This window comes from Rhinatrema bivittatum, chromosome 14, assembly GCF_901001135.1.
Source record: "Rhinatrema bivittatum chromosome 14, aRhiBiv1.1, whole genome shotgun sequence".
Taxonomy (NCBI): domain Eukaryota; kingdom Metazoa; phylum Chordata; class Amphibia; order Gymnophiona; family Rhinatrematidae; genus Rhinatrema; species Rhinatrema bivittatum.
This window is the reverse complement of record NC_042628.1, coordinates 33,261,494-33,288,311: the sequence shown is the minus strand read 5'-3', so window position 1 is coordinate 33,288,311 and position 26,818 is coordinate 33,261,494. Positions and strand designations below refer to the sequence as shown.

At 43.3% G+C, this 26,818-nt stretch overlaps 1 protein-coding gene across 1 annotated transcript in view; it reads right to left on the bottom strand.

Annotated features, from left to right (window-relative positions):
• Positions 1-26,818, bottom strand: part of GTF3C1 (general transcription factor IIIC subunit 1) — a 101,469-nt gene that overhangs the window by 41,793 nt on the left and 32,858 nt on the right. Inside the window, exons 9-20 of the mRNA XM_029576904.1 lie at positions 23,988-24,324; positions 21,508-21,710; positions 21,136-21,281; positions 20,085-20,238; positions 18,581-18,684; positions 17,788-17,975; positions 14,752-15,063; positions 10,841-10,986; positions 10,540-10,637; positions 3,268-3,364; positions 2,295-2,472; positions 1,719-1,866 (exon numbers count right to left, since the gene is read on the bottom strand). Coding sequence (XP_029432764.1) covers positions 1,719-1,866; positions 2,295-2,472; positions 3,268-3,364; positions 10,540-10,637; positions 10,841-10,986; positions 14,752-15,063; positions 17,788-17,975; positions 18,581-18,684; positions 20,085-20,238; positions 21,136-21,281; positions 21,508-21,710; positions 23,988-24,324 — 2,111 coding nt within the window. The remainder of the gene's footprint in view (positions 1-1,718; positions 1,867-2,294; positions 2,473-3,267; positions 3,365-10,539; positions 10,638-10,840; positions 10,987-14,751; positions 15,064-17,787; positions 17,976-18,580; positions 18,685-20,084; positions 20,239-21,135; positions 21,282-21,507; positions 21,711-23,987; positions 24,325-26,818) is intronic.

Here is a 26,818-nt window from a genome sequence, read left to right as displayed (position 1 = left end):
TACGTTTACTATTACTTCTTTGGTTCTTTGGATAGGGCAATTTCATTTTCTGTGGCTGCAGAAAGCTATACATAAAAAGAAAAACAAGTACAGTGAAGAGACAGAGGGGCTACAATATCAGCAGGTCCTTTGGCCAGGAGGGGAGCAGTGGACACCTGATTGTTTTGCGGTGCAGGAGGAGAATCGGAGATCGACTTTGCAGCACTACTCTGAAATAAGGGCAATTTGTGCAAGGCCGCAGTTCCTGAGCTGTGCGGTGCAGTTAAGATGGTCACCACTGGCGTATGCGGGGGGGGGGGAAGCCCTGCTCTTGGTGACCGCCATGGCTGCATTCTGCAGTCGGGCCTGTGCCTATCCTGCCCTGGAGAGGGAGGAGGCAACAGGGTCACTCCGGAGAGCCCATGGCTGCGAGGCAAAAGAAGCTAAAATTGCCTCCTGGGGGAGGGGTCTCAGGAGGAGAACTGGTGGTTCCTTCAGAGGCCTTTTTCAGGACTTCACTCAGGAGGGATGATGGAAGGCAGGGAGGTCTGCAGAGGTCCTCTGGCATGGTCCCATGGAGGCGTACTTGTCACTACAGGAAGGAGATCAGGAAGAGGATTCTGCCCATTTGGAACCCTTTTTCTCCAGAACTGGTGGTCTATTGCAAAGGGCTTATTTAATTCAGTAGAGCGCAGGGAAACCCCCCCCCAAAAAAAAAAAAAACAGGCTCCTTAGAGACCCCTCCTAGTTCCTCACCAACTATTCCTTTCCAGGCCAAGAGGGAACCAGACTCAGATGTTAGGTCAGGGGGCTTGGAAGAATCTCCAATAAGGTACTGAAGGTCTTGGGGATGGCTCTGTTTGATCCCATTTGGAAGATATCACTGAAGGACTTTACTTTGAAAGCACTTTGTGCAGCAAGATGTGTCGCAAAGTTACAGGCCTTGACACGCAGGGATCCCTTTTGAGGATCTCAGAGGAGAAGAGGCCAGGTCACTCAGTACCCTCATTCTTACGAAAAGTGTTTTCTGCATTCATTTGGAACAGTCTGTGGAAATGCCAGTCTTTGAGAAGCCAATGTCAGGGGTTAGTTCTATGGACCTGTGTTTTTCGGATGTGTGCAAAACGCTGTTGAGATATTTGAAGGTGACACGATTTTTTAAGTCAGATCCATTTTTTGTGCTTTTCAGTGGGCACAAGAAAGGAGAGAAGGTTTCTATAACTATGATTGCTAGATGGAATAAGGAGTCTATTGCTTCAGCATTCATTTGCAGTGGGTTAGTGGTTCCAGAAGGCCTCCAGGTACATTCCAAAAGGCCCCAGGTGACCTCTTAGGAGGAGGGTGAATTTGTTTCACCTCAAGGAATTTGTAGGGCCACTACCTGGTCCTTGGTTACATTCCTTTTTCAGGCACTGTCTTCATGGGCAGGCTCGGGGTGTGGCCTCCTTTGGGGTGAGCATTTTGAGGGCAGGATTATCAGGATCCCTCCCAGTTTAGGGGTGGCTTGGTTACATCCATGTATCTGGACTGGTCTGATAAGGACAATGAGGAAGATAAGGCGTCATTAGGTTACTTGGAGTGTGTAAGGAATGGAGGATAATAAAATTTAAGGGATGTCACAGAGGAAGAAAAGGACTTGGGACGGATTCAAACCTGTGATCTAAAGTATTCCCAAACACAGCCAATAAGCCACCAACAAAAATGTTGCAGTAAAATAAGTAAATAGACAACAAACTAACGTGGTATACTCCAACAACGCACACTTGCGCTCTAGGTTGTGTTTATCCATAGCTGTCTCTTGTTCTATTTCCAAGTCTATTCTTGTACTGTTGTCCCCATTCTGAGACTGAGGATTCGTCTTCCTTGGACGAGGACAGCGGACAACTCCTGTAATGAATACAACCCAGAGGCATCACTCATAGCGACAGAGATGCTTGTTATTCATTTCTCAGACAAAAACGGGTTTTTCAAAGTTAATGCTGAATGAACCAGAATCAGGCAGTAATAAGAGCAAAAACTGCCGACTCAAACCTTGCAGCATGCGATTTACTCAGGAACAAAATGACAAATTCCACCTCCAGCACCAGAATGTCACAAACTGGTCAAGTTGTTTAGCATTTGGAATGAAAGAATATGACAGTTATGCATACAATGTCCTTAATTTGAGAATCAGGCTTGCCTCCTACTATGCAAACGCATGACATGCACTAAAGACTAACTGCAATGTTCTCTCTTCATAGCTCAGAGAGAAGTGGGGTGAAAAAGGATAAAAATATTCCCAAAGAATAAGATTTTTTACCAATAACCAATCATACCTAATGGTGTATTGAGGCAGACGCACTGCAGATCAAACCAAAAATTCTCCAAATCCTGTAAACCACTGAAAACATAGGAGCGTCTTTCGAAGGGACGACTGCTCTGAGCCAGGTTATAATGGGGATCACAAATAGTGGTGTCAACAATAGATCCATTTTTCTTCATGTACACAAATACCTGTGAAAATATTATTTGTTACAAAAAAATATGGAATACACCACCAAAAAGAAATTCTTTGCTGCCTAACAAGTTACAAACTTTCCTAGGCAGAACTGCATCTAATCAACGATGATCCCAGATTTTCACGCGACCTAAGATGCAGGGACGAGCAAGACTCAGAATCCAAGCAAAAACACGGTTTGTTCATTGTGCCCCCCCCCCCTTCCATCTCCTTGGTGGGGGTAAAAAGGGGCGGGGTTGGGCTGGTGGGAGGAAACGTATGCCCAATGATTTCATTTTGAAATCCATGCCACCCGATTTCTCAAAGGGAATCCCTCTAAAGAATTTCCCTTTGCCTACAGGCCCGGGGATGCAAAGAATCTGCCAGGCCTGCAAGTTGCCTCAAGGATTTGATCATTGCCTTCTGAATTATTCAAGATCATGATACCCGAGGAAGGGCCAAGAAAAGGTAAGGGAGTCCAGCTCCTGAAAGTTGTTCAGAAATGTATTGCGTCGGTTCAGCAGAAAAGGCTTTGCCCACAACGGGGGTTTCCCAATCCTGTCCTGAGGATCCCACGCCCAGTCAGGATATCCACAATAAATACGCACGAGATAAATGTGCATGCACTGGAGGCTCAGTGTATGAAAGCTCACTGTAGATATCCTAAAAACCGGAGAGGTCCCATGACAGGTTTGCCTTTTGTTTCTACACAGCCAAGCAGGCTTCTACAGCGCTTGCACTGCTTTATCAAGATGGAAGATACCACATCCGTAACACAAAACTATTACATTTTCAGTTTTTAAAAAAACAACCTGGTCCTTGTCCTGAAACTTCTCAGTAGGGCCAAAGTGCACCAGCCCCATGTAACACAATCTCTGTAAACTCTCCAGCACGGAGAAGATGTATCTCCTGAAAGGGGGAAAAAAAAAAATCCTTACATCTCTGATAAGGTGTAATTTAATGTAACAAACCGCATCACACACAAAGAAGACCTTTACAGAGGCCATGTTCAAAATTATTTGTGCTGGGACAAAAACTATACGTGCACTTTTCACTTGCGAGCTTTGCCCACATTTTGATGGGGAAAGTATGCACCTCCTTTCACTCTGAAACTCACCGTGGTCGCTCGCAGCGTTCTCTGTGGGTGGAATTTTACCTGTAAAGTATGCGGGAAGATCTGAAAAGTTCCTTCCTCATGCGCACTCTCTCTCACCCACCCCCGCCAACCAAGCTTCTTCTCAATATGGAAAAACGTGCAGGCTTTTAGCCACATTAAGGGAGGGCAATTTTCCAAGAGCTGAGCAACGTGTGTAAAATGCTTCTCATCATGGAAATTCCTTTGAAAATTGTTCCCTACACGTTTTATTTTAGATTGCAAATGCTGGGGGTTGACGTTTCATAAACTTGAATGTTTTGGGAAGGCAAATAAATCCAAATAAAGAAACAGGCATTATTTTGGGTAACGAGGGAGGGAGTAAGGCTGGAAGGAGGAAGCGGGCAAGGAAGGAATCAGCAGTCACTTTTCAATGGTTTTACAAAATGCTTTTCAACATACAACCATTGCCCTCAGAGCAGCTAAAAAGAAAAGGGAAACCAGCATATAGGAAAATTGGTTCGTACCTGCTAATTTTCTTTCCTGTAAAAACCACAGATCAATCCAAACTCCTGGGGTTTTGCCTCTCTGCCAGGAGATGGAGACAGAGAAAGTTTCACTGACACTGTCCATAACCCAGTGTGCCACCTGCAGTCCCTTGGTATTGACCTGTACCCAAGCCAAGATGACAGCAACAAGCAAACTTCTAAGCAAATTCGCTCCCCTCCAAAGAGCCAGAAGAAGGTGAAGTTGCCCAAAAAGACAACAGAAAACTTGTTTCCCAAATTTAACATAAGCAATCAGCATTGAAAACCTCCAACTACGCCGCACTATATACAAAGCAACAGTATGAGTTCAGTAAATGGGCGGGTATCTTGACTGATCCGTGGTAGGCACCCAGATGAGTCCAGACTCCTGGGATGTACCTAAGCTCCTCGTAACTTGGGAGGGACGTGGAGAGTTCCGCTCACAGAACACTCACTAAAGCACATGGAAGCCGGAGCCCTGACACCCAAGCGATAATTCCTAGCAGAAGTGGGCAATGACTTCCCGGTAGCCACACAGCAAATTTCATGCACAGACACTGATGTGACTCAGCGCAGGAAGTTGCCAGAGAACATGTCAAGTAGGCCCCTAAACCCCCTCAGCAGTGGGCACCATTTAGAAATGTAAGTCGACTCGGCTGCTTCCTTCAGCCACCACACAATTGTAGCCTTAGATGACTTACATCCCCCTTCTTTGGACCACTACAGTACAAAGGGGTGATATGATCTACAAAAAAAGAGATGTGATCTATGGAAATTATGAGTGACCTTTAGATACCTCAATAATGCATGCCTCCAATCTAAAAGCCTAAACTCCCCTCCATGAGGTATAAAGGAATCCAAATCCATAAAAGCTGGAAGTTCTACTGTCTAACTAAGATGGAACGCCAAGACTACCTCGGGCAGAAAAGAAGTATTCAAGGTGCGGTCTCACCATGGAGCGATACAGAGGCATTATGACATTTTCCGTTTTATTCACCATTCCCTTTCTAATAATTCCCAACATTCTGTTTGCTTTTTTGATTGCTGCAGCACACTGAGCCGACGATTTCAATGTGTTATCCACTATGACGCCTAGATCTCTTTCCTGGGTAGTAGCTCCTAATATGGAAACTAGCATCGTGCATCTATAGCATGGGTTATTTCTCCCTATATGCATCACCTTGCACTTATCCACATTAAATTTCATCTGCCATTTGGATGCCCAATTTTCCAGTGACACAAGGTCCTCCTGCAATTTATCACAACCTACTTGTGATTTAACTACTCTGAATAATTTTGTGTCATCTGCAAATTTTATTACCTCCTTTCCAAATCATTTATAAATATATTGAAAAGCACGAGTCTCAGTACAGATCCCTGAGGCACTTCACTGCTCCCCCCCTCCACTGAGAAAATTGTCCATTTAATCCTACTCTCTGTTTCTTGTCTTTTAACCAGTTTGTAATCCACGAAAGGACATCGCCACCTATCCCATGACTTTTTACTTTTCTTAGAAGCCTCTTTTGAGGAACTTTGTCAAATGCCTTCTGAAAATCCAAATACACTACATTTACTGGTTCACCTTTATCTATATGTTTATTAACCCATTCAAAAAAGAAAATATACCTGTAGAAAGGGATCTCAACATGACAGCGCCTGGAGCTCCAAAATTCTCCTGGCTGAACAAATAGCAAACAAGAAAAGCATTTTAAGAGTCAAGTCTTAACTGTAGCTCTCTTTAGTGGTTCAAACAGAGCCTCACACAATCCTCTAAAGACTAGATTCAGATTTCAAGATGGACAAATGTTCCACACTTGAGGACACAATTTCTTAGCTCCCTGAAGGAACCAAAGAACATCCAGATGTGCGGACAGAGGATACCCTTGCACCTTACCTTGGAGACAACCCAATGTTGCTACCTGGACACTCAGAGTTAAAGGCCAGTCCCTTGATCAGAACCTTTCTGTAGAAAAGCCAAAATATGAGACACCATAACCTGAACAGACTGAGGCTGCACTCTGTCAACAACAGACCAGGACTTGAAGATCCTCCAAATTTGCACATATATCATGGATGTAGAAGATGGAAATAACAGCTTTGGAATATCCTCTCCATCTCAAAAATATTGGGCACTGGTGGAAAACAGTCGACCGATGCCCGAACCTCAGGGGCCCATCTATAGCCATGTTGATCAGATCTGGGTAGCATGGTTGATATGGCCACTTTGAAGCTACCAGGATCACGTTGCCTGGATGTTTATCTGTTATAATCCCTTGTCCACCAGAGGCCATGGGAGGGAAGAAAGAAGAATCCCTCGAGACCACGGCAGCACCAGAGCTCAGATTCTTTTGCACAGTGTTCTGTTCAGCGGCTGTAAAACCATGACGCCTTGGTGTTCTTTGGTCAGGATATCCCCATCTTCCGTGAATGAGACACATTACTGCTTCTGACAGCACCCATTCCGCGAGGTCTAACTTTCTCTGACTGATAAAATCTACCTGAACTTTGTTCATTCTGATGATGTGAGACACTGCCAGCTGCTCCAAGTGCTGTTCTGCCCGGAGAATCAACTCCTGGGTCTCTCAAGCCGCTGCTTGATTCTTGGTTCCACCTTGATGGTTGATGTAGTCCACCACTGTTGCATTGTCTGAAAGGATCCATGCTGGAAGGCTGCGTAACCTTGGCAGACAGGCAAACAATGCGAAATGCACTGCTCTCATCTCTAACAGATTATTAGGCCACGAGGCTTCCTGTTTCAACCACTGGCCCTGCTCAGACTGATCTCGTCACACTGCCCTCCATCCAGAGATGCATCAGTGGTGACTATTATCCAATTCAAAATCTCCAATTTCGCACCATGCTCGAGATTGGTGCGAGTAAGCACCATGAAAGACTGTTGCTGGCTTCCCACTCTAACGGACAAGGAAGATGAAACTCTTCCATTAACCATTCCAGCAGGAGAAGAGCCCCCTGGGGAGGCTCATATGTGCAAACACCCAATGCATTAATTCCATTGTTGATGTCACAGAACCCAGACCCATAAATAGTCCCTGGCCACCGAAAGCTCTAGTAGAAGCCTAATATGACTCTCCAATTTCAGCAATCTCTCTCCATGAGAAACACTCTCTGCTAGTGTTCAATTGAGCTCCCAGATACTTCAGAGTTTGTAAGAGGACTAAATGGCTTACTGCTAGATTCACTATCAATCCTAGAGACTTCAAGCATATCAGTACTTTTTGTACTGATTGGCAACAGAGGTGCCTGCGGCATTTGCCTGCTGTGATTGACAAATGGGAGGCCCAAGCATGTATTCCCCACATAGTATTTAGCTTCGCCTTCACTGGGCACCCCTGCAGAAAGATCTGCAGGTCCTGGAAACATTTCACCCAGGAGGAGGAGAATGGAGTTATTGACAGCCCATAGACCCAACCTTGCTCTCTCTTGGGGAAGCTTCTGCCTTCGGGAACAAGGGAAAACTGACCGTTGCCTCGCCTCCCATTCCTCCCCCCCTCCAGAGACACCATGGACCGAGAGGGATGTCCCAACATGGGCAAAATCTATAGTAATCAAATCGCTTAGAGCATCTAAACAGTACTGACACAAATGGAGAGAGAGTGAGGACTGAATTGCTATCAGATGGCAAGCCTCACATATAGCAAGTGTTTGGACTTGTTCATCCCTGGCGCCTAGCTCTCTTGAAATTCGGCTCCAGGTAGCTTCCTGTGTGCATACCAATGCCACCTGAGTGTACACACAAACCCCATCCAGGATGCATGCAAATATGTGCTCAAGACTAGGTTGCGGTCATACACACACAAGTACCCGCGCAAATACGAGCTACAGTAGGTCACAGCCTTCCTCGCACAAGTACCTGCATAAATACACGCTCAAGTCTAGGTCACAGACGTGCACACTAAAATCTAGGCTGTAGCCTCATGCACACAGGTTCCAGCACATGCAACCACCACGTGGTGAGAATGCGTGCACACACCTACACATGCAAGAAAAGATCCACTGCAGGCCTACCACAAGACTAAGTAAAGCCTACCTGCAACTTCAGCGCATTTAGGCCTGGATCCGTTTTAACATCCGGCACCGAAAATCATCGGCCTGAAAAGCTTCTCAACAGCTCAGGCCTCTTGACTGGCCGAGAATCCATGGAGTCTGGGGCCAAGAGCCAGCATCTTGCTAAACACGCTTTGCGCATAAGCAAATTAAAACCAGCAGAAAACCTCTACTCCTCTTCGGTGCAGGTGCCTCTCTGCACCTCTGCAGGCGTGGGAACTGCTGGTGATAGTTCAGGAGGGGATTTCCCCTGCCTCTCCTGCTGAAGCTGCTAGGGAATAAAAAATGGCCACCATTTCCACGCTGAAAGGGAAAGCCTCAGTGCTTGACCCCATCATCCTTGAGGCTTGTTCTACCGGTGAAGCCATGCTTGATGCAGACCCCTGAAAGATTCTGCTAAACATACAAGCTGTTCCCCCCGCGGCACCATCAGCACCTCAACAGCAAGCAGGAGAACAGTCCCTCAGCGCCACGGAGCCAACATCCGGGCTCTTCCACAGGCCGAGAAGCTGCTGAAAAACCCCATCGCTCAGCTCCCTGAGCTGCTACAGTAGCTTCCCCCCTGGAACTTTGCTGCTGCACAGATTCCTCTATCTAGTTCCTTGTTCTCTCTCTCTCTTTTTTTTTTTTTTTAACTCTCGGAGAACAAATAAAGATACATAGAAACCAATGCTTTCCTTTGGTGCAGAGGTTCAGGTTTCAGGAGTGTAGGCCACATGGCAGATCAGAAAAAAGCCAGACCAAACTTACTATACCTACACTCTAGAACAGAACACAAAGCTGCTAGCAGAAAAAAAAAAGAAAATCAGCCAAATTAAAAAAGGGACTGACTAAAAGAAAAACAGCTGCCCTGAGCCTGTAGCTCCCTCAGCAGTCTCATGAAGGGGGATGTATCTGGAGCATCAGATTTACACCCCATGGAAGAAAGGAGCGAGCGTACAGAAGGGTCACTAAGCGAACCTTGACCAGACAGGAAAGGACCCACTAGGACCCAAAAACCCCCTGAGGAGAAGACTCATAAATCCAAAACAGTCTCATGACTGCAGCGCTGCAGGTTTTGCACCATCTACCATCTGCTGGACACAGAGACATACTAAAGAATTGCAGGTGGCACATTGGGTTATGTACAGTATCAGTGACACTTTCTCTGTCTCCATCTGCTGGCACGGATGAATAAACCCAGGACCCTGGACTGATCCCGGGTACGTACAGGGAATTACATTTGTAGGGAAAAGACTTCATGTGCTTTTTACCTATGGCCCTTACACCAGTTCTAAAAGGGAATGTACGTGCATACTTTACCTTTCCAAACTGCTCCAGGAAAAAGTACCCAGATGGATTTGTCGCTCCTTTCTCTGCAGGTACTTTTTCCCTGCATAACAACATGTGTAATTTTGAAAATACAAAACTAAGCAAGTTGTTGCCTCCTCCGACCCAAGTCCATCCCCAGGAATGCCTCCATGCATTGTGGGTAAAAGTACACATTTTGTACCAGCCATGTGGAGGCCGGGCTATTTAAAAATCGCCCCGTTTGTTTTCAGATGCACAAAGTTAAGTTGCTCACAGAAACAGAAGGTGCAAAGTCCACACACACACTATTTGTACAATTTGTATGCACACATTTGTATGCCCACAAGGTACATACATACAAAAGTGCAAGAGGATTTCCTTGACTACTGTAATTCCAACTATGTAGGGTTACTGACTTTTACCCTCTGAACATTATCGTTACTTCAGAATGGGACTGCCAGTCCGATTTCAGGGAAAAGGATGAGGGCCCATATCACCCCAGTCTTGTACGAACTGCAGTGGCTACCAACAGAGTGGCGGATCCAATATAAAATTGTGCTCTTAGTACACAGTACAATGGGTCTTGACTCGTACCCATGGGTAAATGTGATGCTTTGGGTTTATAATCCAACTTTCTCTTTGGTTGTCACAGTGTGGGCGATCTGACCATTCCATAACTTTGTCAAGCTTGTTTTGCAGAAACCAGGGATAGGGGATTTTCAGAAGCTACTCCCTTTCTCCAGAAAACTTGCGCCTCACTTCTTGCAACAAGACTTTTTCTTTCAGCAGGCATTCTGTGAGTTTTTGTTGCAATTTTTGAATTATGAAAATTGTTATAAATGTCCTGTTTTATCTGTTGTTTTATGGTTATTTTAGGAATGTTTGATTTATGTCACTTAGAGCTTTAGCAGTAAGCAAATAATAAGGTGCTGAAATAAATAAATAAATAAAACTAGACAGGCTATTGAAAATGGCCCCCTACATGATGAACATATTTGCTCTATAATGATTCTAAGTAAAGATTTAGAGGAAAACAATTACAGTGCTTTGTTTAAATTATATGGTTTGAAACTCAACATTATTTAGAACTGGCTTCAGTGATTACTTACCTCTTATACAAAAGCTTTTGCCGAATTGACCTAGGTAAAAACCTGATTAAAGTGTGTTTCTTAATAGGATCTTTTAAGAAGTCTTCAAGGTCTTCCACCTACAAAAGTATTTTTGACAAGTTTACACATACTTTGTAATAGCCAGAAACAATAGTTTTGTTCTAATTGTTCTCCGTATTAAAAAAGAAAAAGAGAAAACAAAATTGTGATGGTGGCAGAAAGAAGTCAGTGCAAAGAGTATCTAAAACCAGACAAAAGATCTTCAGGTATATTTAGTTCATCAGGATACAAGATGAATTACCTTGTAGCTGACTTGGATGATCTGGATGAAGACTGATAGAGGTAAACACAGAAGAATATCACTAATAAGGGCCCAGCCGTGTCCAAACTCTCTGTGCACAGGAACAGCAGGGACATATCTCATCCATGAGGCATTGTCCACATACACTGGGGAAAAATGTTCAGGTATATAGAATGTAGGACATAGATGTTCAATTAAGCACATCATCAAACTCGGCATCCTTTCACTGTGGTTCAAAATCAAAAGCTGGCAAGTAGGCAACAGCAAAATGAAATAAACGTGTTTTACCTGATTAAATTTTGTCTTGGAAGATAGCTATCAGGTCTAATGTTTACTGTTTTGTATACTATCTGGGCCGTGATAATTAATGTTGTTTAGAAGTCATCAGTCCAAGACTACTACAAAGATATGAACATTCATTGAGGTCAATAACAAGCCTTAATGATCTCTAGCTAGGTTGATTATTGGGCGAACACATGCAGAAGAAAGCAAGCTTACTTATTGTAAACGGTGTTCTTCGTAGGTACCAGGATGATTTAGCTTGAACACACAAATGGTAGTGCTTGGCAAAATTGTGTCATGAAGACCACGTGGCTATCCTATAGATCTTCTGAGGTGAGACCAGCTGACACTTGGCACAAGATGCTGCCTGAGTCCTAGTGGAATGGGCGTGAAGACCGACCAGCACCTCTAGGCCCTGGCAAATATAAGCCAATGAGATCACTTCTTTAACCCATCTAGCAATAGAGACTTTTGATGCTTTCTGCCTCTTATTAGGGCCACTGAACAGCACCGAAAGATGATCTGATCTTCAAAAGCTATTTGTGTCCTTCAGATAACTTAGAAGAATCTTATGGACATCCAGCACATGAAGTTCTTCATTCTGCTCTGTCAAAAGGCTCTGCAATCTCCTAAACACCGGCAACTCAATTGACTAATTGAGGTGAAACAGTGAAACCAGGTTAGGCAAGAAGGAAGGCACCATATGTATAGAAACCCCATCCACCAAAAATTGAAGGAAATGAACCTTGTAACTCTGAATTACACCTCACTGAACAAATAGTTACTAAAAACGCTGCTTTCAGAGTAAGATCCTTCAGAGATGCTCTCCTGATCAGCCTGATAGGGTGACCTTCACAAAGCCTTTAAGACTAGATTCAGATTCCACGATGGTATCACAGGCCTAACAGATGGATGTAAATGCCTCAAGCCGCTCAGAAAACAGGTCACATCTGAATGCAAAGTAATAGATGAACCATGAACCTTGCCCCAGGATAATGCTGCCCTTTGCACCTTATCAGGAGTTCAGGGCCAAACCCTGCTGCAACCGCTTTTATAAGAGTATTTCTTTAATGAAAGTCTTAAGAGGATAGAGACCCGACTCCCAACACCAAGACCTGAACACTTTCCAAACACGTACAATATGCTACCGATGTAGACCTCTTTCTGCCTTGCAATAAAGTGGTAATAACCTCTTCTGGATATCCTTTAACTCTCAGTCTTCTCCTCTCAAACCTGCAAGACAAAAGCGATCCATTTAACCCAAGAAACCTGGACTCTGAAACAGTAGCCTAGGGTACATGATCCAGATGTAACGGGCCATCTACCACAAGACTTATGAAATCAGGAAACCACGGAAGCTTGGGCCACTTTAGAGCAACCAGGATCACCGGACCTCAATGGTTCTCTATTCACCTTAACACTTTTCCTATTAGCAGCCAAGGGGGAAACATGTACAGAAGAACTTGGAGGCCAAGCCTGAGCCAGAGTGTCAAGACCCTCCGACCAGGACTGTCTTCAACTGAAGAACCTTGGTATCCTTGAGTTCTGACTTGAAGCCATCAAGTCCATCTGAGGAAACCCCCATCTGGACCTTATGAGAATGCTTTCTCCATTAGCTCCAATTCCCCAGGATCCAGTCTGTGCCTGCTCTGAAAATCCATCTGAACATTATCCACTCCAGCCACATGAGAGGCAGAGAATGAACCACTCCCAGTGCTACCTTGTGACATGCTTTTTTCTTTCCCCCCCCAAAAAAATTTTTAAAAAGAGGCAATGTCCCTCTAAAGAGCAGCCAAGAAGAAAAAGAAAAAATACTACTTTCCCGAAGAATTGTTCCACCAGGCAGCCTAGAGCTTGATCAGGGAGGAGGAAGAGGATAGGGTAATGAGGAAGCCAGCCCTGCTGACTATAAAACCCTCCAGGAGAACCAGGCAGAAGCCAAAGAAGGGCCACCAACCCCCAACTCACCCGTACCCCACCTGGGGATAGCCCAAACTGGACCTAACACCCTGTAAGCAATTTCTTGTGACCAAAAAAATTAGACTGCAGGTTAGACACTTCTACCATGTTCTCAAGACAGACAATACTGAGAGACTACGGATGGCACAGTAGCTTAAGTGCCAAGAATGCAGCAAAGCTTTTGTTTTCAGTCTCCATCTGCTGGTAGGGGAGAAAACCCCATACGTCTGGACTGGCAGTCATTAAGGAAGCTGCTACATTTTAGCCATACATTCAGTACTGGGGTTAGGCCACACTGATGCTCAACGACTAAGGTATCAAATACTGTCAAACAGGTTTTTCAATTTAGTGGGCTTAAAAAAAAAAACAGTCAAGTTAAAATGGTTTTTGGAGGTTGTAAACTGTAAAGTATTACATTGGGGTCAATATTCAAATGGTTTGTCTGGCTAATTTCAGGACTTAACCAGACAAACTGCAGGCTTATTTTTTTTGCCATTTAAATTTGCTTTATTGAATTAGAAAATCACAAATACTCAAATGCCGTACAGAAAACATCACAACGAGTAAGTGCAAAAACTAGAAAACCATATCCTATCTCGATCCGAAGGAAATTTTAATCGCCATATGTCCACCAACCTCTATTAATAATCATCTGTTTGAGCACCTTCCTGGACACCCTAAACTCATCATCACCTCGCTTAGAATTATCCAAAAATGGATAATGAGTATTTAGCTCAAAAGGGAGAGAGAGCGCCAGTTTGTCGTATGCCATTTGACATTTAAGCAGATCAGTTGCCTGACCCTCAATTCGTGTCTCAGCCTCCTCCACTCGATGGTCTAGTTCATTCAAGTCCACGTTCAAATCAGCAACAGTACTCGCGATTTCCTGCTTCATCACCAACATATCTCCTCTCAGCTTCCTGAACCATTGTTGAAACTCCAAGCAGGAAGGAGTTCCCCTTCCCCCTCTTCCTATGTCCCAATCACCTCGCTGGTCTCAGTGCAGCCTGCAGTTGCGCCTTGCGGCAGGCCCCCCACGCCTGCAGTTGCTGCTCCTGTGTACGAGAACAGTTTGAAGTCCATCATTTTCTTTACAGAAGTCATCACACGTGTACCGGAGCAATCACCGCCCGATTCACACGTTCAAGTTGCTAGGTAATTCGCTTGTGAATGGGGATGATCACGGATTAGGTCGGGAGCTCTGAAATCAGGCTGTCATTGTCACTTCCTCCCAAACTGCAGGCTTTTAAAACTTCTGCACTCTGACTTTCACCAAGTTATCCAGACAAATAGTTAGCCAGATGAAATTCATCCAGATAATTTGGAAGCAATCTAGGGCGGAGTTAAGTTAGCAGATAGCTTATTCAGTTGTCTGTTCGTGCTGGACAGCATTCCTAAAGTTAACCGGATAAGTTTATTGAGCTAACTGGGACTGTATCCAGCTGTAGTCAGTGGATTGCTAAATCGACAGTGCTCAGCTAAATATCCCAGCCAAGTTATAAGATTAACTTTAGCCAGGTAACATCTGTTCCCTGCACTGCTGAATATTGGGCTCACCACACACACACACTTTTAAAGAGTATCTTTTCAAAATAACCCATTTTTTTTAAATTAGCCATTTTGAACTGCATCCCTGAGCAGATGAAAAGGTAACCACCGAGTTTTCTTACCTGTTTCAGTAGTAAATTCGAGTTCAGAATCCAACAACCATTCTCCGCCATCATCTTTGACAGGTGTTCCTTCATTACTGGTTTCAGGATGTTCAACCTTATCAGCTGCATTCTTGTGCTTTGAGGATTTTTGATTGGATTTCCAAGATTTCTGGCCATTTAGCCTATTGTCTATAGCTCTGTCATCTGATAATTTCTGTTGGTGAGGATTGCATGAGGGGTGACCATAAATTATGTACCAAAGGAAAGTATGGACCACTTTTAAGCGGGGCATTTTTGGAAGAAATCCAAGCGATCGGCCAAGTCCAGGAACTAGGATTGAAGAAAGAAAGGGAGGTGAGTTTTTGAGGAGGAAAAACTAGAACAAAAAATACATGGCGTTAGATTACCCACCACAACTAAGGATTCTATAGGCTTATCCCATGCCCTCGTCAATATTTGGGATAAGTAGAGAGAATTCTTAGTTGCCAAACAGTGAAGAGAGGCTTAGCAGCAGAGTTACTTTCCTCCTGCTCCTTAGCTGGCGTTTAATGGAGCCCAGCCCATTCACTGGTGAGCCTCCCAAGCAGGAGGAGCCCCACCAAAGTCAAGCGACCAGCCAATGCACACCCGCTTCCCCCAACCTCTACATTTCCCTCTCTTCTTTCTCCTCCAAATACACAAAGAAAGCTTTTAAGGTGCACCAGCAGGACAGAGGAGACATGAAGGAGAAGGACAGAATGAGAGAGGAAAAACTGACACATGCCTGAACACTTAAAAAAAAAAAAAAGAAAAAAATCCAACTTTCTTTGCACAAGGCAAATTTTTTTTTTGTTTTTTTTTTTTTTAACCTCACAGTTTCCTCCTGCTCCTTTATATTTTCAGCTCAGTCGGAACCAGAGCTGGGATTCTGGATCATGAGCCATCATTCGCAACTACCTGGGGTTTTTTTCCCCCCTCCTTAGTCCAGGGCTCCCCTTCTGGAAACCCTGCAATCGTGGGCCCTAAATTCAGCTATTTCACATAATAACCAAAATGCACTCCCTGTGCACTACTGGCCCTCTCTGTTCTCCCCTTGCCCTGCCCCTTTTTGGCACGGATAAAAGTACCTGTTCTGTGAACCACTGCAGGTGCTTTTATCTGCAGAGGGGGCAGTTTTATGCTTTAGTTTTATCCAGATAACTGCTTAGCTAATTGGGTGATATCTTTTGAAAACAGTCCCCGGGGAGATTCAGTCATTGTGGTGCCTACATTGCAGGGCAGTCATTCGGGGGACAGGAGGGGGGAATGGTCAGCTGCCAGATTCCTCCCTGGTCTCCCCCCTTCCATGCTGCCTCTTGTCCTCGTGCACATTTTCTCACACCACTCTTTGAAGAAGATCTTTACTGACACATAAGCGAGAGGGTTCTGAACATGCAGTCATGACCGCTTTCTGCTTTCCTGGAACACTCTGCTCTCCTCTGCAGGAGTGTAGTAGGATTCCCACGTCTTCCTTCTGCACGCACAAGTAACCCTTGGGTTGTATAGCTCTTGAAAGCCAGGAGGAACCCAGAGGAAATGAGAACCAAGCCTGCTCAGTTTAGCTTGCCCTTTACATGATCATTTGCGGCAAGCATGGGGTCAATTTCAGCATAGGAAGTTTGTTCAATATCAGGCAGCAGTTGGCTGCTTTTTATCCATACGTCCAATGCTGGGAGTCAGCCATCATTGATGCTCAATGGGTAAAGAAACTGAATGCAGTTAGAGAGGCATTTCAATTTAGGGAACTACAGTCCAGTTGAAAGGTTTTTGGGTTTCTGTGCAGAAGAATAGTGTAACATGTTTTGTTGCAATCACAATCTTTTTTGCATTTCTCATTAGGTGACTGACGTGCCCATTAAAAGTTATTTTTGCTGAGTTTTATTGCATAGGCCCCCTTCGGGTGCACATGAGTTCTGGAAGAAGCTCCTGCCCAAGGATTGCTGCTGCTGCACTGACTCGGGTAGCTGAGGGTAAAAGCTCATGGTGCTGGAGTCCAGCAGAAGCTGGTTCTTATTCATTTGGAAGCCCAAAGGAACAGAAGGAAACTTCCAAGCCCAAACCAAAAAACTAAAAAATGTGCAACTACTAGAGCTCCTTAGGCTGCTCGGCATGCAATTTCCTGACTCGAAAGGGCAGGAAGTAACCTTAATAAACCCAATGAGAACTCTCTTGTAAACACAGTGGGTGTGCATCATGTGTCACACTGCCAGGGCATTAAGACTGAAGCACCACGTCCACCGATTTATGCAGGGAATAAGAAAAATGGCCACATTTGTATTCATGCTCAGTCGCATGTCTAGACTTGAACCATTCTCAAAGGCATGAGGCCCTGAATGGGCAGCCTACAAATTAGTAAATGTGTTTAAGATATGTGAAAATGCTTTAACATTCAAAACTGCACACAGCAATGTCCTGTCCAGTTAGGTCTAGATACATCCAGGTGGTAATTTGTTTCAGTTTGGAGAATAGATTTAATGATTAGTTGAGCTTAGATGATGCCAGCCAACTCAAGAATTGCACTGACAAGCTCGGCCTCTGAGGGAGCTTCCCTTACAATCATGGGTTAATTATCTGGGGAACTTGGAAGACTTGATCAGTAAGGTAAGAGATGAAAAACACCACTCATAAAACTATAAACAGATTACTCCATCACTTAACAACTAAAAGCAGCAATTCATGGTAAATGAAAATCATGTCAGCTAATATGAACCGCTCTTAGGGTGCTACCTCCATATCATGCTACACAAGTTCAAGCAGATATATAGTAAGAAAAAAAAAATGTACATGATTTTTTTTTTACCCTTCCCCTAATCTTATAATAATAAAATAGTGGATTTCTCACAGCCATCAGCCAATGCAAAGGAATAGAAAAAACAGAGAAAAAAAATATATATGATATATTGTATTTGATTTAAAATCTCTAATACTTGCTACCTATTAGTGCCTGTACCAGCAGGAGTCACGAGCTGAAAGTGCTTTCGACTAACACTGGCTGCTAATTTAAAAGTAGAGCTACAAAATGGCAAGAAGCATTACCTATCACAGGAGTATAGTCCTTTAACTGGGTTATGCCCATTTTCTCATCAGTCCTCCTCGTGTTCCTTCCACTGTTCTCAGGCTGACAGGCAGAGCTCTTTTGCCCTTCTCCTCCTGCATGGAAGTTCTCTTTTCCAGAGCCCTCTTCTTCCTTATTTAACGATGTCTGTGTCTGAGGTACTTTCAGCCTAGATTCAAAAACCCAGAAATGTGAGCATACTTAGAAGTACCTGCAGAGCTCCACAGCTCTCCTAGATTCCTTCAAGGTCACAGATTTCCACATTCAGCATCAAAGGGCAGAAACCTATATTTCCATTTAGCAACATGAAACATTGGAAAGGTGCTAGTAGACTGCTCTGCATAAGATGTATCATTCAATAGATTAAATATATATACCACAGATTAGTCCAGACACGTGGGTTTATGCGTCCCTACCAGCAGATTTAGGCAGAGAACAAAACTTTGAGGCGAGTCCATTTTGTTGAGTAACTCCTGGCTGGCAAGATGCTCTGGGCACCAGGGGACTGAAAAAACACTCTTAAATTTGTTCTAAAACTGCTACCAGATAGTTTCATGGGGCATCCCCTAATCCTGCTCCTTTACAAATGTTGCACAGCATCTAGAATATGACACTTTTATAAGCATGTAGATAACATGGAAGATTCTTGGATCATTACATTTAAAAGTGATTGTCCCAGAATGCACTGTTGACAAAAGGCACTAAGCAAGCTTCCATATTTGCCGAGACTATAAATCTGAAATAAATCAACAAATCTTTTTCTTCTCAACGTACCTATGTGCTGCGCTAGAATTGGAGATGCGGAACCGGACCTGTTCAATAGCACTTTTTACCAGTGGATCACTTGGATTTATGGAGGGATGAACAACCAACTCCACCTATGGAAGGATATATTTCACAAAAAGTACATTTTAAAATGTAATTTTTTTTATTCTGGATTTCAGACACAGTACACATGACCAGCAGCTCCATCCTTCAGCAACATTCCAGCCTCTCCTCTGCGCTAGCTTTGAAATCAATACTATATCAATCCAAGTCAAGAAACGTGTGGGATTGGAAGATCTACCGATTATTAAACAAAGGGGGCATCAAGGATTCACTGAACAGGTAAGCAGAGAGATGTAAGCAATCGGCCACACAGTAAACTTCTCAGAGTGACCGAAGACATTCTTTAAGCCGGTGCACATGTTATGAACTATCAATCCAAAAACAACTTTAATCTGTAGCTTTGCTGTTATTCCTTGCCCTAAGCTAGAGCTAGGCAAACTTTTTTTTTTTTTTTATACATGGCCTTGCCTGAGTGTGGGGTCCTCCTTGGAGAGTGTGTGGTAGGTCCTATCCCTCCCCCCCCCAGTGCAGTCCAGCTAACCACGGACAGATAAGCCAGATGAGTACTGATGTACCCGGCTAAATGGTGGTGGCTAACCTCGGCCAGATAGCCGGATAAATCACTATTTATCTGGCTAAGTGGTGGCGGAGCAGGAAAGGCTTTTTTGTGCCCACACAGAAGCTGGAAAACTTAACTCCCATCTCTGAACCAGGAGTTACGTTTCCAGCATTATGAAAACCTGGGTTAGGCCAGCACACCTCTCTGCATCGGGGAGCACTGTTTAAAGCCCTCATTCGCATGGGATTTCCATGCAAGGGTGCTAAGCCGTATGGAGGAATTATTTCTTACCTGTTAATTTCCTTTCCTCTATTTCTGCTACACCAGTCAAGGACACAGGACTTTTATTCCCCTTCCAGCATCTGGAGGCAGTGTTGGCTTGTTTTATGGCATCACTATTACTTATGTTATGTATAGAACCAGTGAAGCCAGTATAATACTGCCAAAGCTTTTTCTTTCCTCTTTTTTTTTTTTTAAACTTTCATAAATTATTGCTCCTAAATTTGGAATGCATTACATTATGGGGGCAAAGACTATGTACTTTTAACCTATGGGCTTTGCACCAATGTCCAAATCGAAAACGGACACGCTTTGAGACTGGCTGTGGGTACAGCATATGCATGGTCACTTACGCTCGCTTTTCCTGCGGGTAGATTTTTACTGGAAAGAAAATACCATCCAGGCTGGGGGTGAGGATAAGAGCACTCATGAGCACATTTCCTCTCAATGCAACTAAAAGCATGCAGGTTGGGGGAAGGAACACGCTGGGAGGGGAAGAAGAGTTTTCAAATAGCCAAGTAACACTTTTTGCTTGCATAAACCACTTTGAGAATGGACTTCTATTTCATCATCTTTAGAATATTACAACTGCGGCATGAAGGATGAAGTTACCTTTTTGCTGACGCCATCTTGGATAACTGTGGTACGGTAGAGGCGGACAAGTCCTTCCTGGGAAAGTTTATGGACTAATCTGATGATCGTTTTTTTGCAACACTTGGTGGATACCCCTTCTTCCTTCTCTTGCTCCATAATCATTTTCTGAAGTCTAAACATATCAGAAAGAGCAGACTTTCCTCAGTTTTCAGGAACTTTGAAATACAAAACAAAACAAGCAAAGACGATGCTAGACACGCAAGTTACAGAATCACTTGAACTCTCTCATTATGCTGCCATGTATCCCTTCTGGGCATACAGCACTAGCCATTAGAGAATACACTCTTCAAAGGAGAAAACAGGAGTGGAGGAACAGCCTAGTGGTTAAAGTAGTAGGATGAGAGTCAGGGAAGCTTCTCCCACAGACACTCTTTGTGACCTTGGGCAAGTCACTTCCTTCACTGCTTCACTAACAAGCTTAGGGCCTGATTCACTAGGCATTGCTCCCATTCTGCGTATGAGAAAACACCTTGATGAATCAGGCCCTTAAGACTGCAAAGCCCTCTGGAGAGAGGGAAATTACTTCTTAGCTGATAATTTCCTTTCCTTAAATCCAGTCAGATCAGTGCAGACAAGAGCATAACACTGACTGATCTGACTGGATGAAGAGAAAGCACTGTTTTACCTGTGGAAATGGCTTTTAAAAAATTACCCTTTTAGAGTTTCATACAGGATTTCAAGAGACATGTTAGCCCAAGAATTAAATGCCAATCTTTCATGTGAACAGTCAATATCTAAAGACAATTTTCAGGATCAAAGCAAAAAAAAAAAAAGGGGCAAATTATTTTGAAAAAAAAAAAAAAAAAAAATTAACAGTAAATTCTCATGAAATAAAATAATCTGAAATCAACTAGTCAATGGCAGTGTGCTTCTTCAAGTCGGAGACAAACAATTTGCAAGGGCAAAAGCTCCCAGTCTTGCTTAAGATATGAAAACATTGACGCATCTCCAGTCACACAATTACGAACAATAGCAATTTAAAAAAATAAAAAAAAGGAAACACTCTTACGTGAACAAACTTTCTACGAGTCTTAGTTTTCGTACAGCTTCCACAATCATATTTTTTCGCTTCAGCAGCCGGTATGTTTCTTGTGATTTAACCAGCGGCACTGGTCTGGAGGGCCTCTTTCTCTTACTTTCCTTGGCAAGCTTATCCTACGTCAAATTTTTAATGATAGAATATAAATAACGCAGAACGGCACAGAAAAAGAAACCAGTTTACCTAAAGATGAGAGAGTGTTGCCTGTAGCCCTGATGTGGGGATCACAAAACTTAATTCACATTTCCTAACTTTTGCTTGAATTACTTACTGTATGCCAGGAACGAGGTATTTTTGTACAGCATAACAGGTGCCTTGCAATATAAGCTGAAGATACGGTACCTTTGTATTTTCAACCATAACCTCTTCCACCAGAGCTGCAGCACTATCTTCATCTGCTGGATGTACGGAGGACAAATCTGTGTCCTGTTGAAAGTTATCCTGGATTTGGTCTGTTTCCACAACGTCACTAGATAACTCTTCTGTGCCTTCTGCTGCTTGTGGCTTTTTATTTTTTTTATGCTTCAGCTTTGAAAGCTTTAATCCTAATTAAAAAAAACAAAAACCCAAAAACTGAGGGCCTGATACTTATTTCAATATTATGAAAATTTAGCACCCAATCCTGATTCCCTTCCACTCCAAGGTATGATACATAGCATTCATTCTGCAGTCTACTTGCTCGAAAAAAAATGTTTCCTATTCCCAATCTAGTGAAAAATAATTTTGCTTGGAAAGGAATTAGTGAGAAAACACAGAGCGGACAAAGTTTTCTACTATATTGCCTTAACTTATCACTACCTTGATCTAGTTCTCCAAAACCATGTTGATGGGGCCATATTAGTTTACAAAAAGAAAAGAAAAAAAAAAAAAAAAAAAAAAAAAGAGGCCAAATGCACGCTGATCACAATTTTGAACTTTCCATTAACCTGTATTTACCTTTTAATTATTAATTATGCAAGCAATGAATACTGTGCCAAAAAAACTCTACAATACCAATGTAACTTATGCATAGCACATTCTATGCCCAAAAACTTTTCATTATTTCTTTATTTAAAAGTTTTTATATACCGTCATTAAGTTATTTAACATCATAACAGTTTACAATAGGGCACATATAACAAAGAAAATATAGATCATACTTTACATAGAGGGTGCCATAATCATTCGATAACAAAAATGACATTAAGTATAATATGGTTTTTGACGTGGACTTTACAGTCATGAAATTCTCATGGGGGATTGTATGTTTTATTGCTATTCAACCTGTCGGTTTGACTATAATTATCAGAGGGATAAAATAATTTCCAGTGGTATCTGGAAATTGTGCGCTGGGTGCTCTATGACCGCCTATCCTTATTTATTTATTTGTTTGTTTGCCTGCGTCGTTCTCCATCTTGAAGGCTTGTTTGAAAAGCCAGGTTTCGAGGTGTGTTTTGAAAAATTTATGATTTCCCTGAAGTCTTAGATCAAGGGGCATAGTGTTCCATAATATGGAAAGGGAAAACCTCAGACAGCAACTGCAAAGTATAAAGACTTTCGCAGTACTTTACAATGAACTTCTTTTCAAGCTGGAAACTCCTGTGAAACTTCTTTTCACAGGAAGAAAAACTCTTGCAACAATTTTTTGGCAAAATTTTCCAAAATGTATAAAACTTTTTTTTTTTTTAATTTCTTAATTTTTTTTTTTTTTTTTTTTTTTAATAAACATTTGTAATCCCAACTTATTGCAAAAAAGTACATCGGTATTCTTCTTACTCCAAAAACATTTACAATGCAGAAAAGGGCAACGCTGACATGGCCATGTTTCTCTGCCAGCAAACGCTGCCTCAGGTTTAAGCAGATGGACGTCGCTGAGAAATGTTATCTGTGAATCAGCCCTGAGGCAGCGAAACATGGCCATGTCGGCGTTGGCATTTTTTGCAAGGTAAATTCTATTACTGCTGGCTGGAACTGAATGGCACTGTTGCATTGTAAATGTTTTTGGAGTAAAAAGAATACTGATATTTTATTTACAAAATAGTACAAGGGATAATGGAAAGTTTAAAGTTGTGACCAGTGTGCTTTTTGCTTTTGTTGTTTATGATTAAACACTGGGGGATCCCTTCTGGATGGCGATTTATCAGCCAATATTAGTTTAGCCTGTGGGAGAAAATGATGAAAGGTGATACAGATGATGCTACAAGTTCTGTCATAATACGTAAAAAAAAACAAAATAAAAGAATATTTTACCCTGGTAGAATCGGGGGCAGAAATCTACTGTTGGTAAAAGTACTCATGTTGCACAGGGGAGGGGACAGGTAGAGATGGGCAGAGCAGGCAAACACCACACGGGGATTTCATTTTTAAATTCTCAGGAGAGTTACGGTTCAGATTTTATGCTATGTGAGAATTTCAAAATGAAATCCCTGAGCATCGTCTACCAGTTCCACCTTCCTCTATGCCATGCGGGTACTTTTACTTGCAAGAGAGAGTGTGCAAAGCCCACCGGTTCTGAAGAAAGGCAGAGCTGGCTGGCGTTGCAGATACAAAGGGAAAGTCGGATGGAATTGTTCCCTCTGAAAATTCGCTTACAGGCCTGAGGGTACAAAATACCCAAAAGTTCCCCACGGGGTTTAAAAAAAACTTACCCCCCTCCCCATGTATCTTGTCAGTGTACTAAATTTAAAATAACGCTCTGTTAAACTTAGCTGCAAAAAAAGAAAATGTAAGATATCATAAAATCATTGGCCTCTACTGGTGGTATAAGTTTGACCCCACGGTGAGTACATGGGAGTGGTAGTGCAAGCCTCCTTTTGAGGTTCTGCAGTAATTGTACTTCCTACCTCTCACCGCTGGCTTCTGAAATTGGCCTTCTTTGACTCTGCATTTAGACAAGGATCCTGTGTCATTTTTCCTCTTTTTTAATTTCACACTTCCAGCACTCGTCTCCTCTTTGATATCGGTCTCTGAAAGGACAGCCGAATCTTCGGCAGCATCCGACTCATTGATGGAAGGCAACTCATCCTGAATCGAAGGCTCGGGTGGAGCCAGGCTGAAAGATGCTAGCTGCTCACTCCTTGCCTTTTCCCTTTCAAACTGCAGTCTTAAGTCACTGTCTTCAGCAAAGAGGTGGGAAATATATTTTGTTGTCCGCTGACGACCTTCATCTTCCATGAAACCCTAAAAGGGGATTCAATGAACAAAAATATTGAACTTCCTCATAAAAACTATAGGAAAATTGGTTCTTCCTTGCTAATTCTCGTTCCTGAAGTACTATGGATCAGTCCAGACAAGCGGGTTTATACATTCCTACCAGCAGATGGAGGCAGAGAACAAAACTTTGAGGCACTGCTACATAACCAAGTGTGCCACCTGCAGTCCCCCAGTATTGACCTGTACCCAAGCCAAGATGTGTACCTTAACAAACCCAATAAACCTTGGGTGAACAGAGACTTAAAGGTTGGAGCCCCCTGAAATCTAGGCCCCCTTAACATAAAGCATATACCAAACTATGTACACTTTTCATTAATCTGAGTATATCACATACCAGCTCAGCAACATCCAGAAACAAGGAAGCCTTTCAAAAGATGGGGATGGGTCTCTGGACTGATCTGTGGTACGTCAGGAACAAAATTAGCAGGTAGGAACCAATTTTCCTTTCCTGTTCATACTCAGAATCAGTCCAGACAAGTGGGATGTACCCAAGCCCCTCTATTCTGGGCAGGAATTTGAAAATCCTGAGTGCAACACCCTTTCCCCAAACATCACCTCTTCTGATACTCACACATCCAAGCAGTAATGTCTGGTAAAAGTGTGAAGAGAAGACCACATCAACGCTCGACAAATCTCCTGTGGAGAAAGTAACTGCCCACAAAGTTGCCTACACCCTTAACCCCTCCGGCACTGATCGGCCCTTATAGATGTAAGCTGAAGCTATCGTCTTCTTCAACCATTGCTCAATAGTGCCCTTGGAAGCCATATTCATCACTTTAAGATATTGCAAAAGAATCCAACATGCATCCAATAAGTGTAGCTCTCTTGCCACTGGAGCATCGGCTGCCAAATTCGGAAAGGCTGGTAGCTTGACAACCTGGTTAAGGTGAAAATAGGACACCACCTTAGGAAAAAAAAGGAAGCAACTGTACGTAAAGAAACCCCATCCTCCGAAAAACGCAGAAAAGGGTCCCTACATGACAATGCATGCAGTTCAGAAATCCTTCAAGCTGAACAGATAGCCTTCAGGGGTAAATACTTTAAAGAAACCCTTCTAACCGGTTCAAAGGGCAGACCACACAGCACTCTAAGAACCAAATTCAGATTCCATGCTGGACAAATCTTCCGGACTGGAGGACAAAGATGTTTTGCCTCCTTGAGGAAAGAAACCACAGTCTGATGAGATGCCAAAGGTCTTCCTTGAATCCTATCTCATAGGGGCCCTAAAGCTGCCACCTGAACCTGAAGGGAATTATAGGCCAAACCCTTAGCCAAGCCACTTTGCAAAAAGGCCAGAATCTGTGAAATGTCCACATTCAAAGACTGCATCCTATTCTGTAAACACCACACTCAAACATTCTCCACACTTGGACATAAGCCAACGAAGTGGAAGGCCTCCTTGCCTGAAGCTAAGTTGCAATCACAGGCTCAGAATAACCCTTCAAGCGGAAATGCTGCCTCTCAAAAGCCAAGCCGCTAGACGGAAGCGATCCTCCCGGTCAGAAAATACAGGCCCCTGCAGCAACAGCCCTGACAGATGGGCCAAGTGAACGGGACCATCACCGCTAGACGAAGAAGGTCCATGAACCACGTTTGGCGCGGCCACTCGGGTGCCATCAGAAACACTCTGCCTGGATGAAGTCGATGCGCCACAGCACTTGACCTACGAGAGGCCACGGTAGAAACATGTACAGCAGCAGATGTGCTGGCCATGAATGAACGAGAGCGTCAACGCCCGCCGATCCGACCTCCCTTCTGCAACTGAAAAACCGATCCATCTTCGCATTTCCTGAAGTCGTCATGAGGTCCACCGCTGGTCTGCCCAACCTGGCCTGAATCAAGGAAAAGGCCTTCGCCAAGAACATCCACTGCCCCGGATTCAGAAGCTGGCTGTTGAGGAAGTCTGCCTGCTCAATTGTCTCAGCCCTGCTCCTCCTCTGCCTGGAAACATCTTTTTCCTTTTTTTTTTTTTTTTTTTTTTTTTAACAACTTAAAACATACAGTCGCTCACAAACAGGGCCAGGGAAGAGAAGAAAATTCAAATACTTCCAGGACCCATGGCTTTCACCCCCTCTGACGACAAGGGCTGAGACAAAACAGGGATCTCCAATCCCCTGCTCACCTTGCTCAATCTGAGGGTTGGCCCAGCAAAGAACTTACCACCTCGGGGAGCCAAAATCTCCTAAAAAAATGTTCTCTCTCTTTTTTTTTTTTTTTAAACTCCAGACTGCAGGTTTGCACCTCTATCATCTGCTGGAGACAGAGAAATACTGAGGGCCTGCAGGCAGAACTCTCGGTTATGTAGCAGGGCCTCAAAGTTTTGGTCTCTGCCTCCATCTGCTGGTAGAGATGCATAAATCCACTTGTCTGGACTTAACTGGGGTACGAACAGGAATTCTTCTTAAAATGTTTCCATGCATTAAATAAAAACTGTAGACAAGTATTCTTCCCCTCTCTTTCT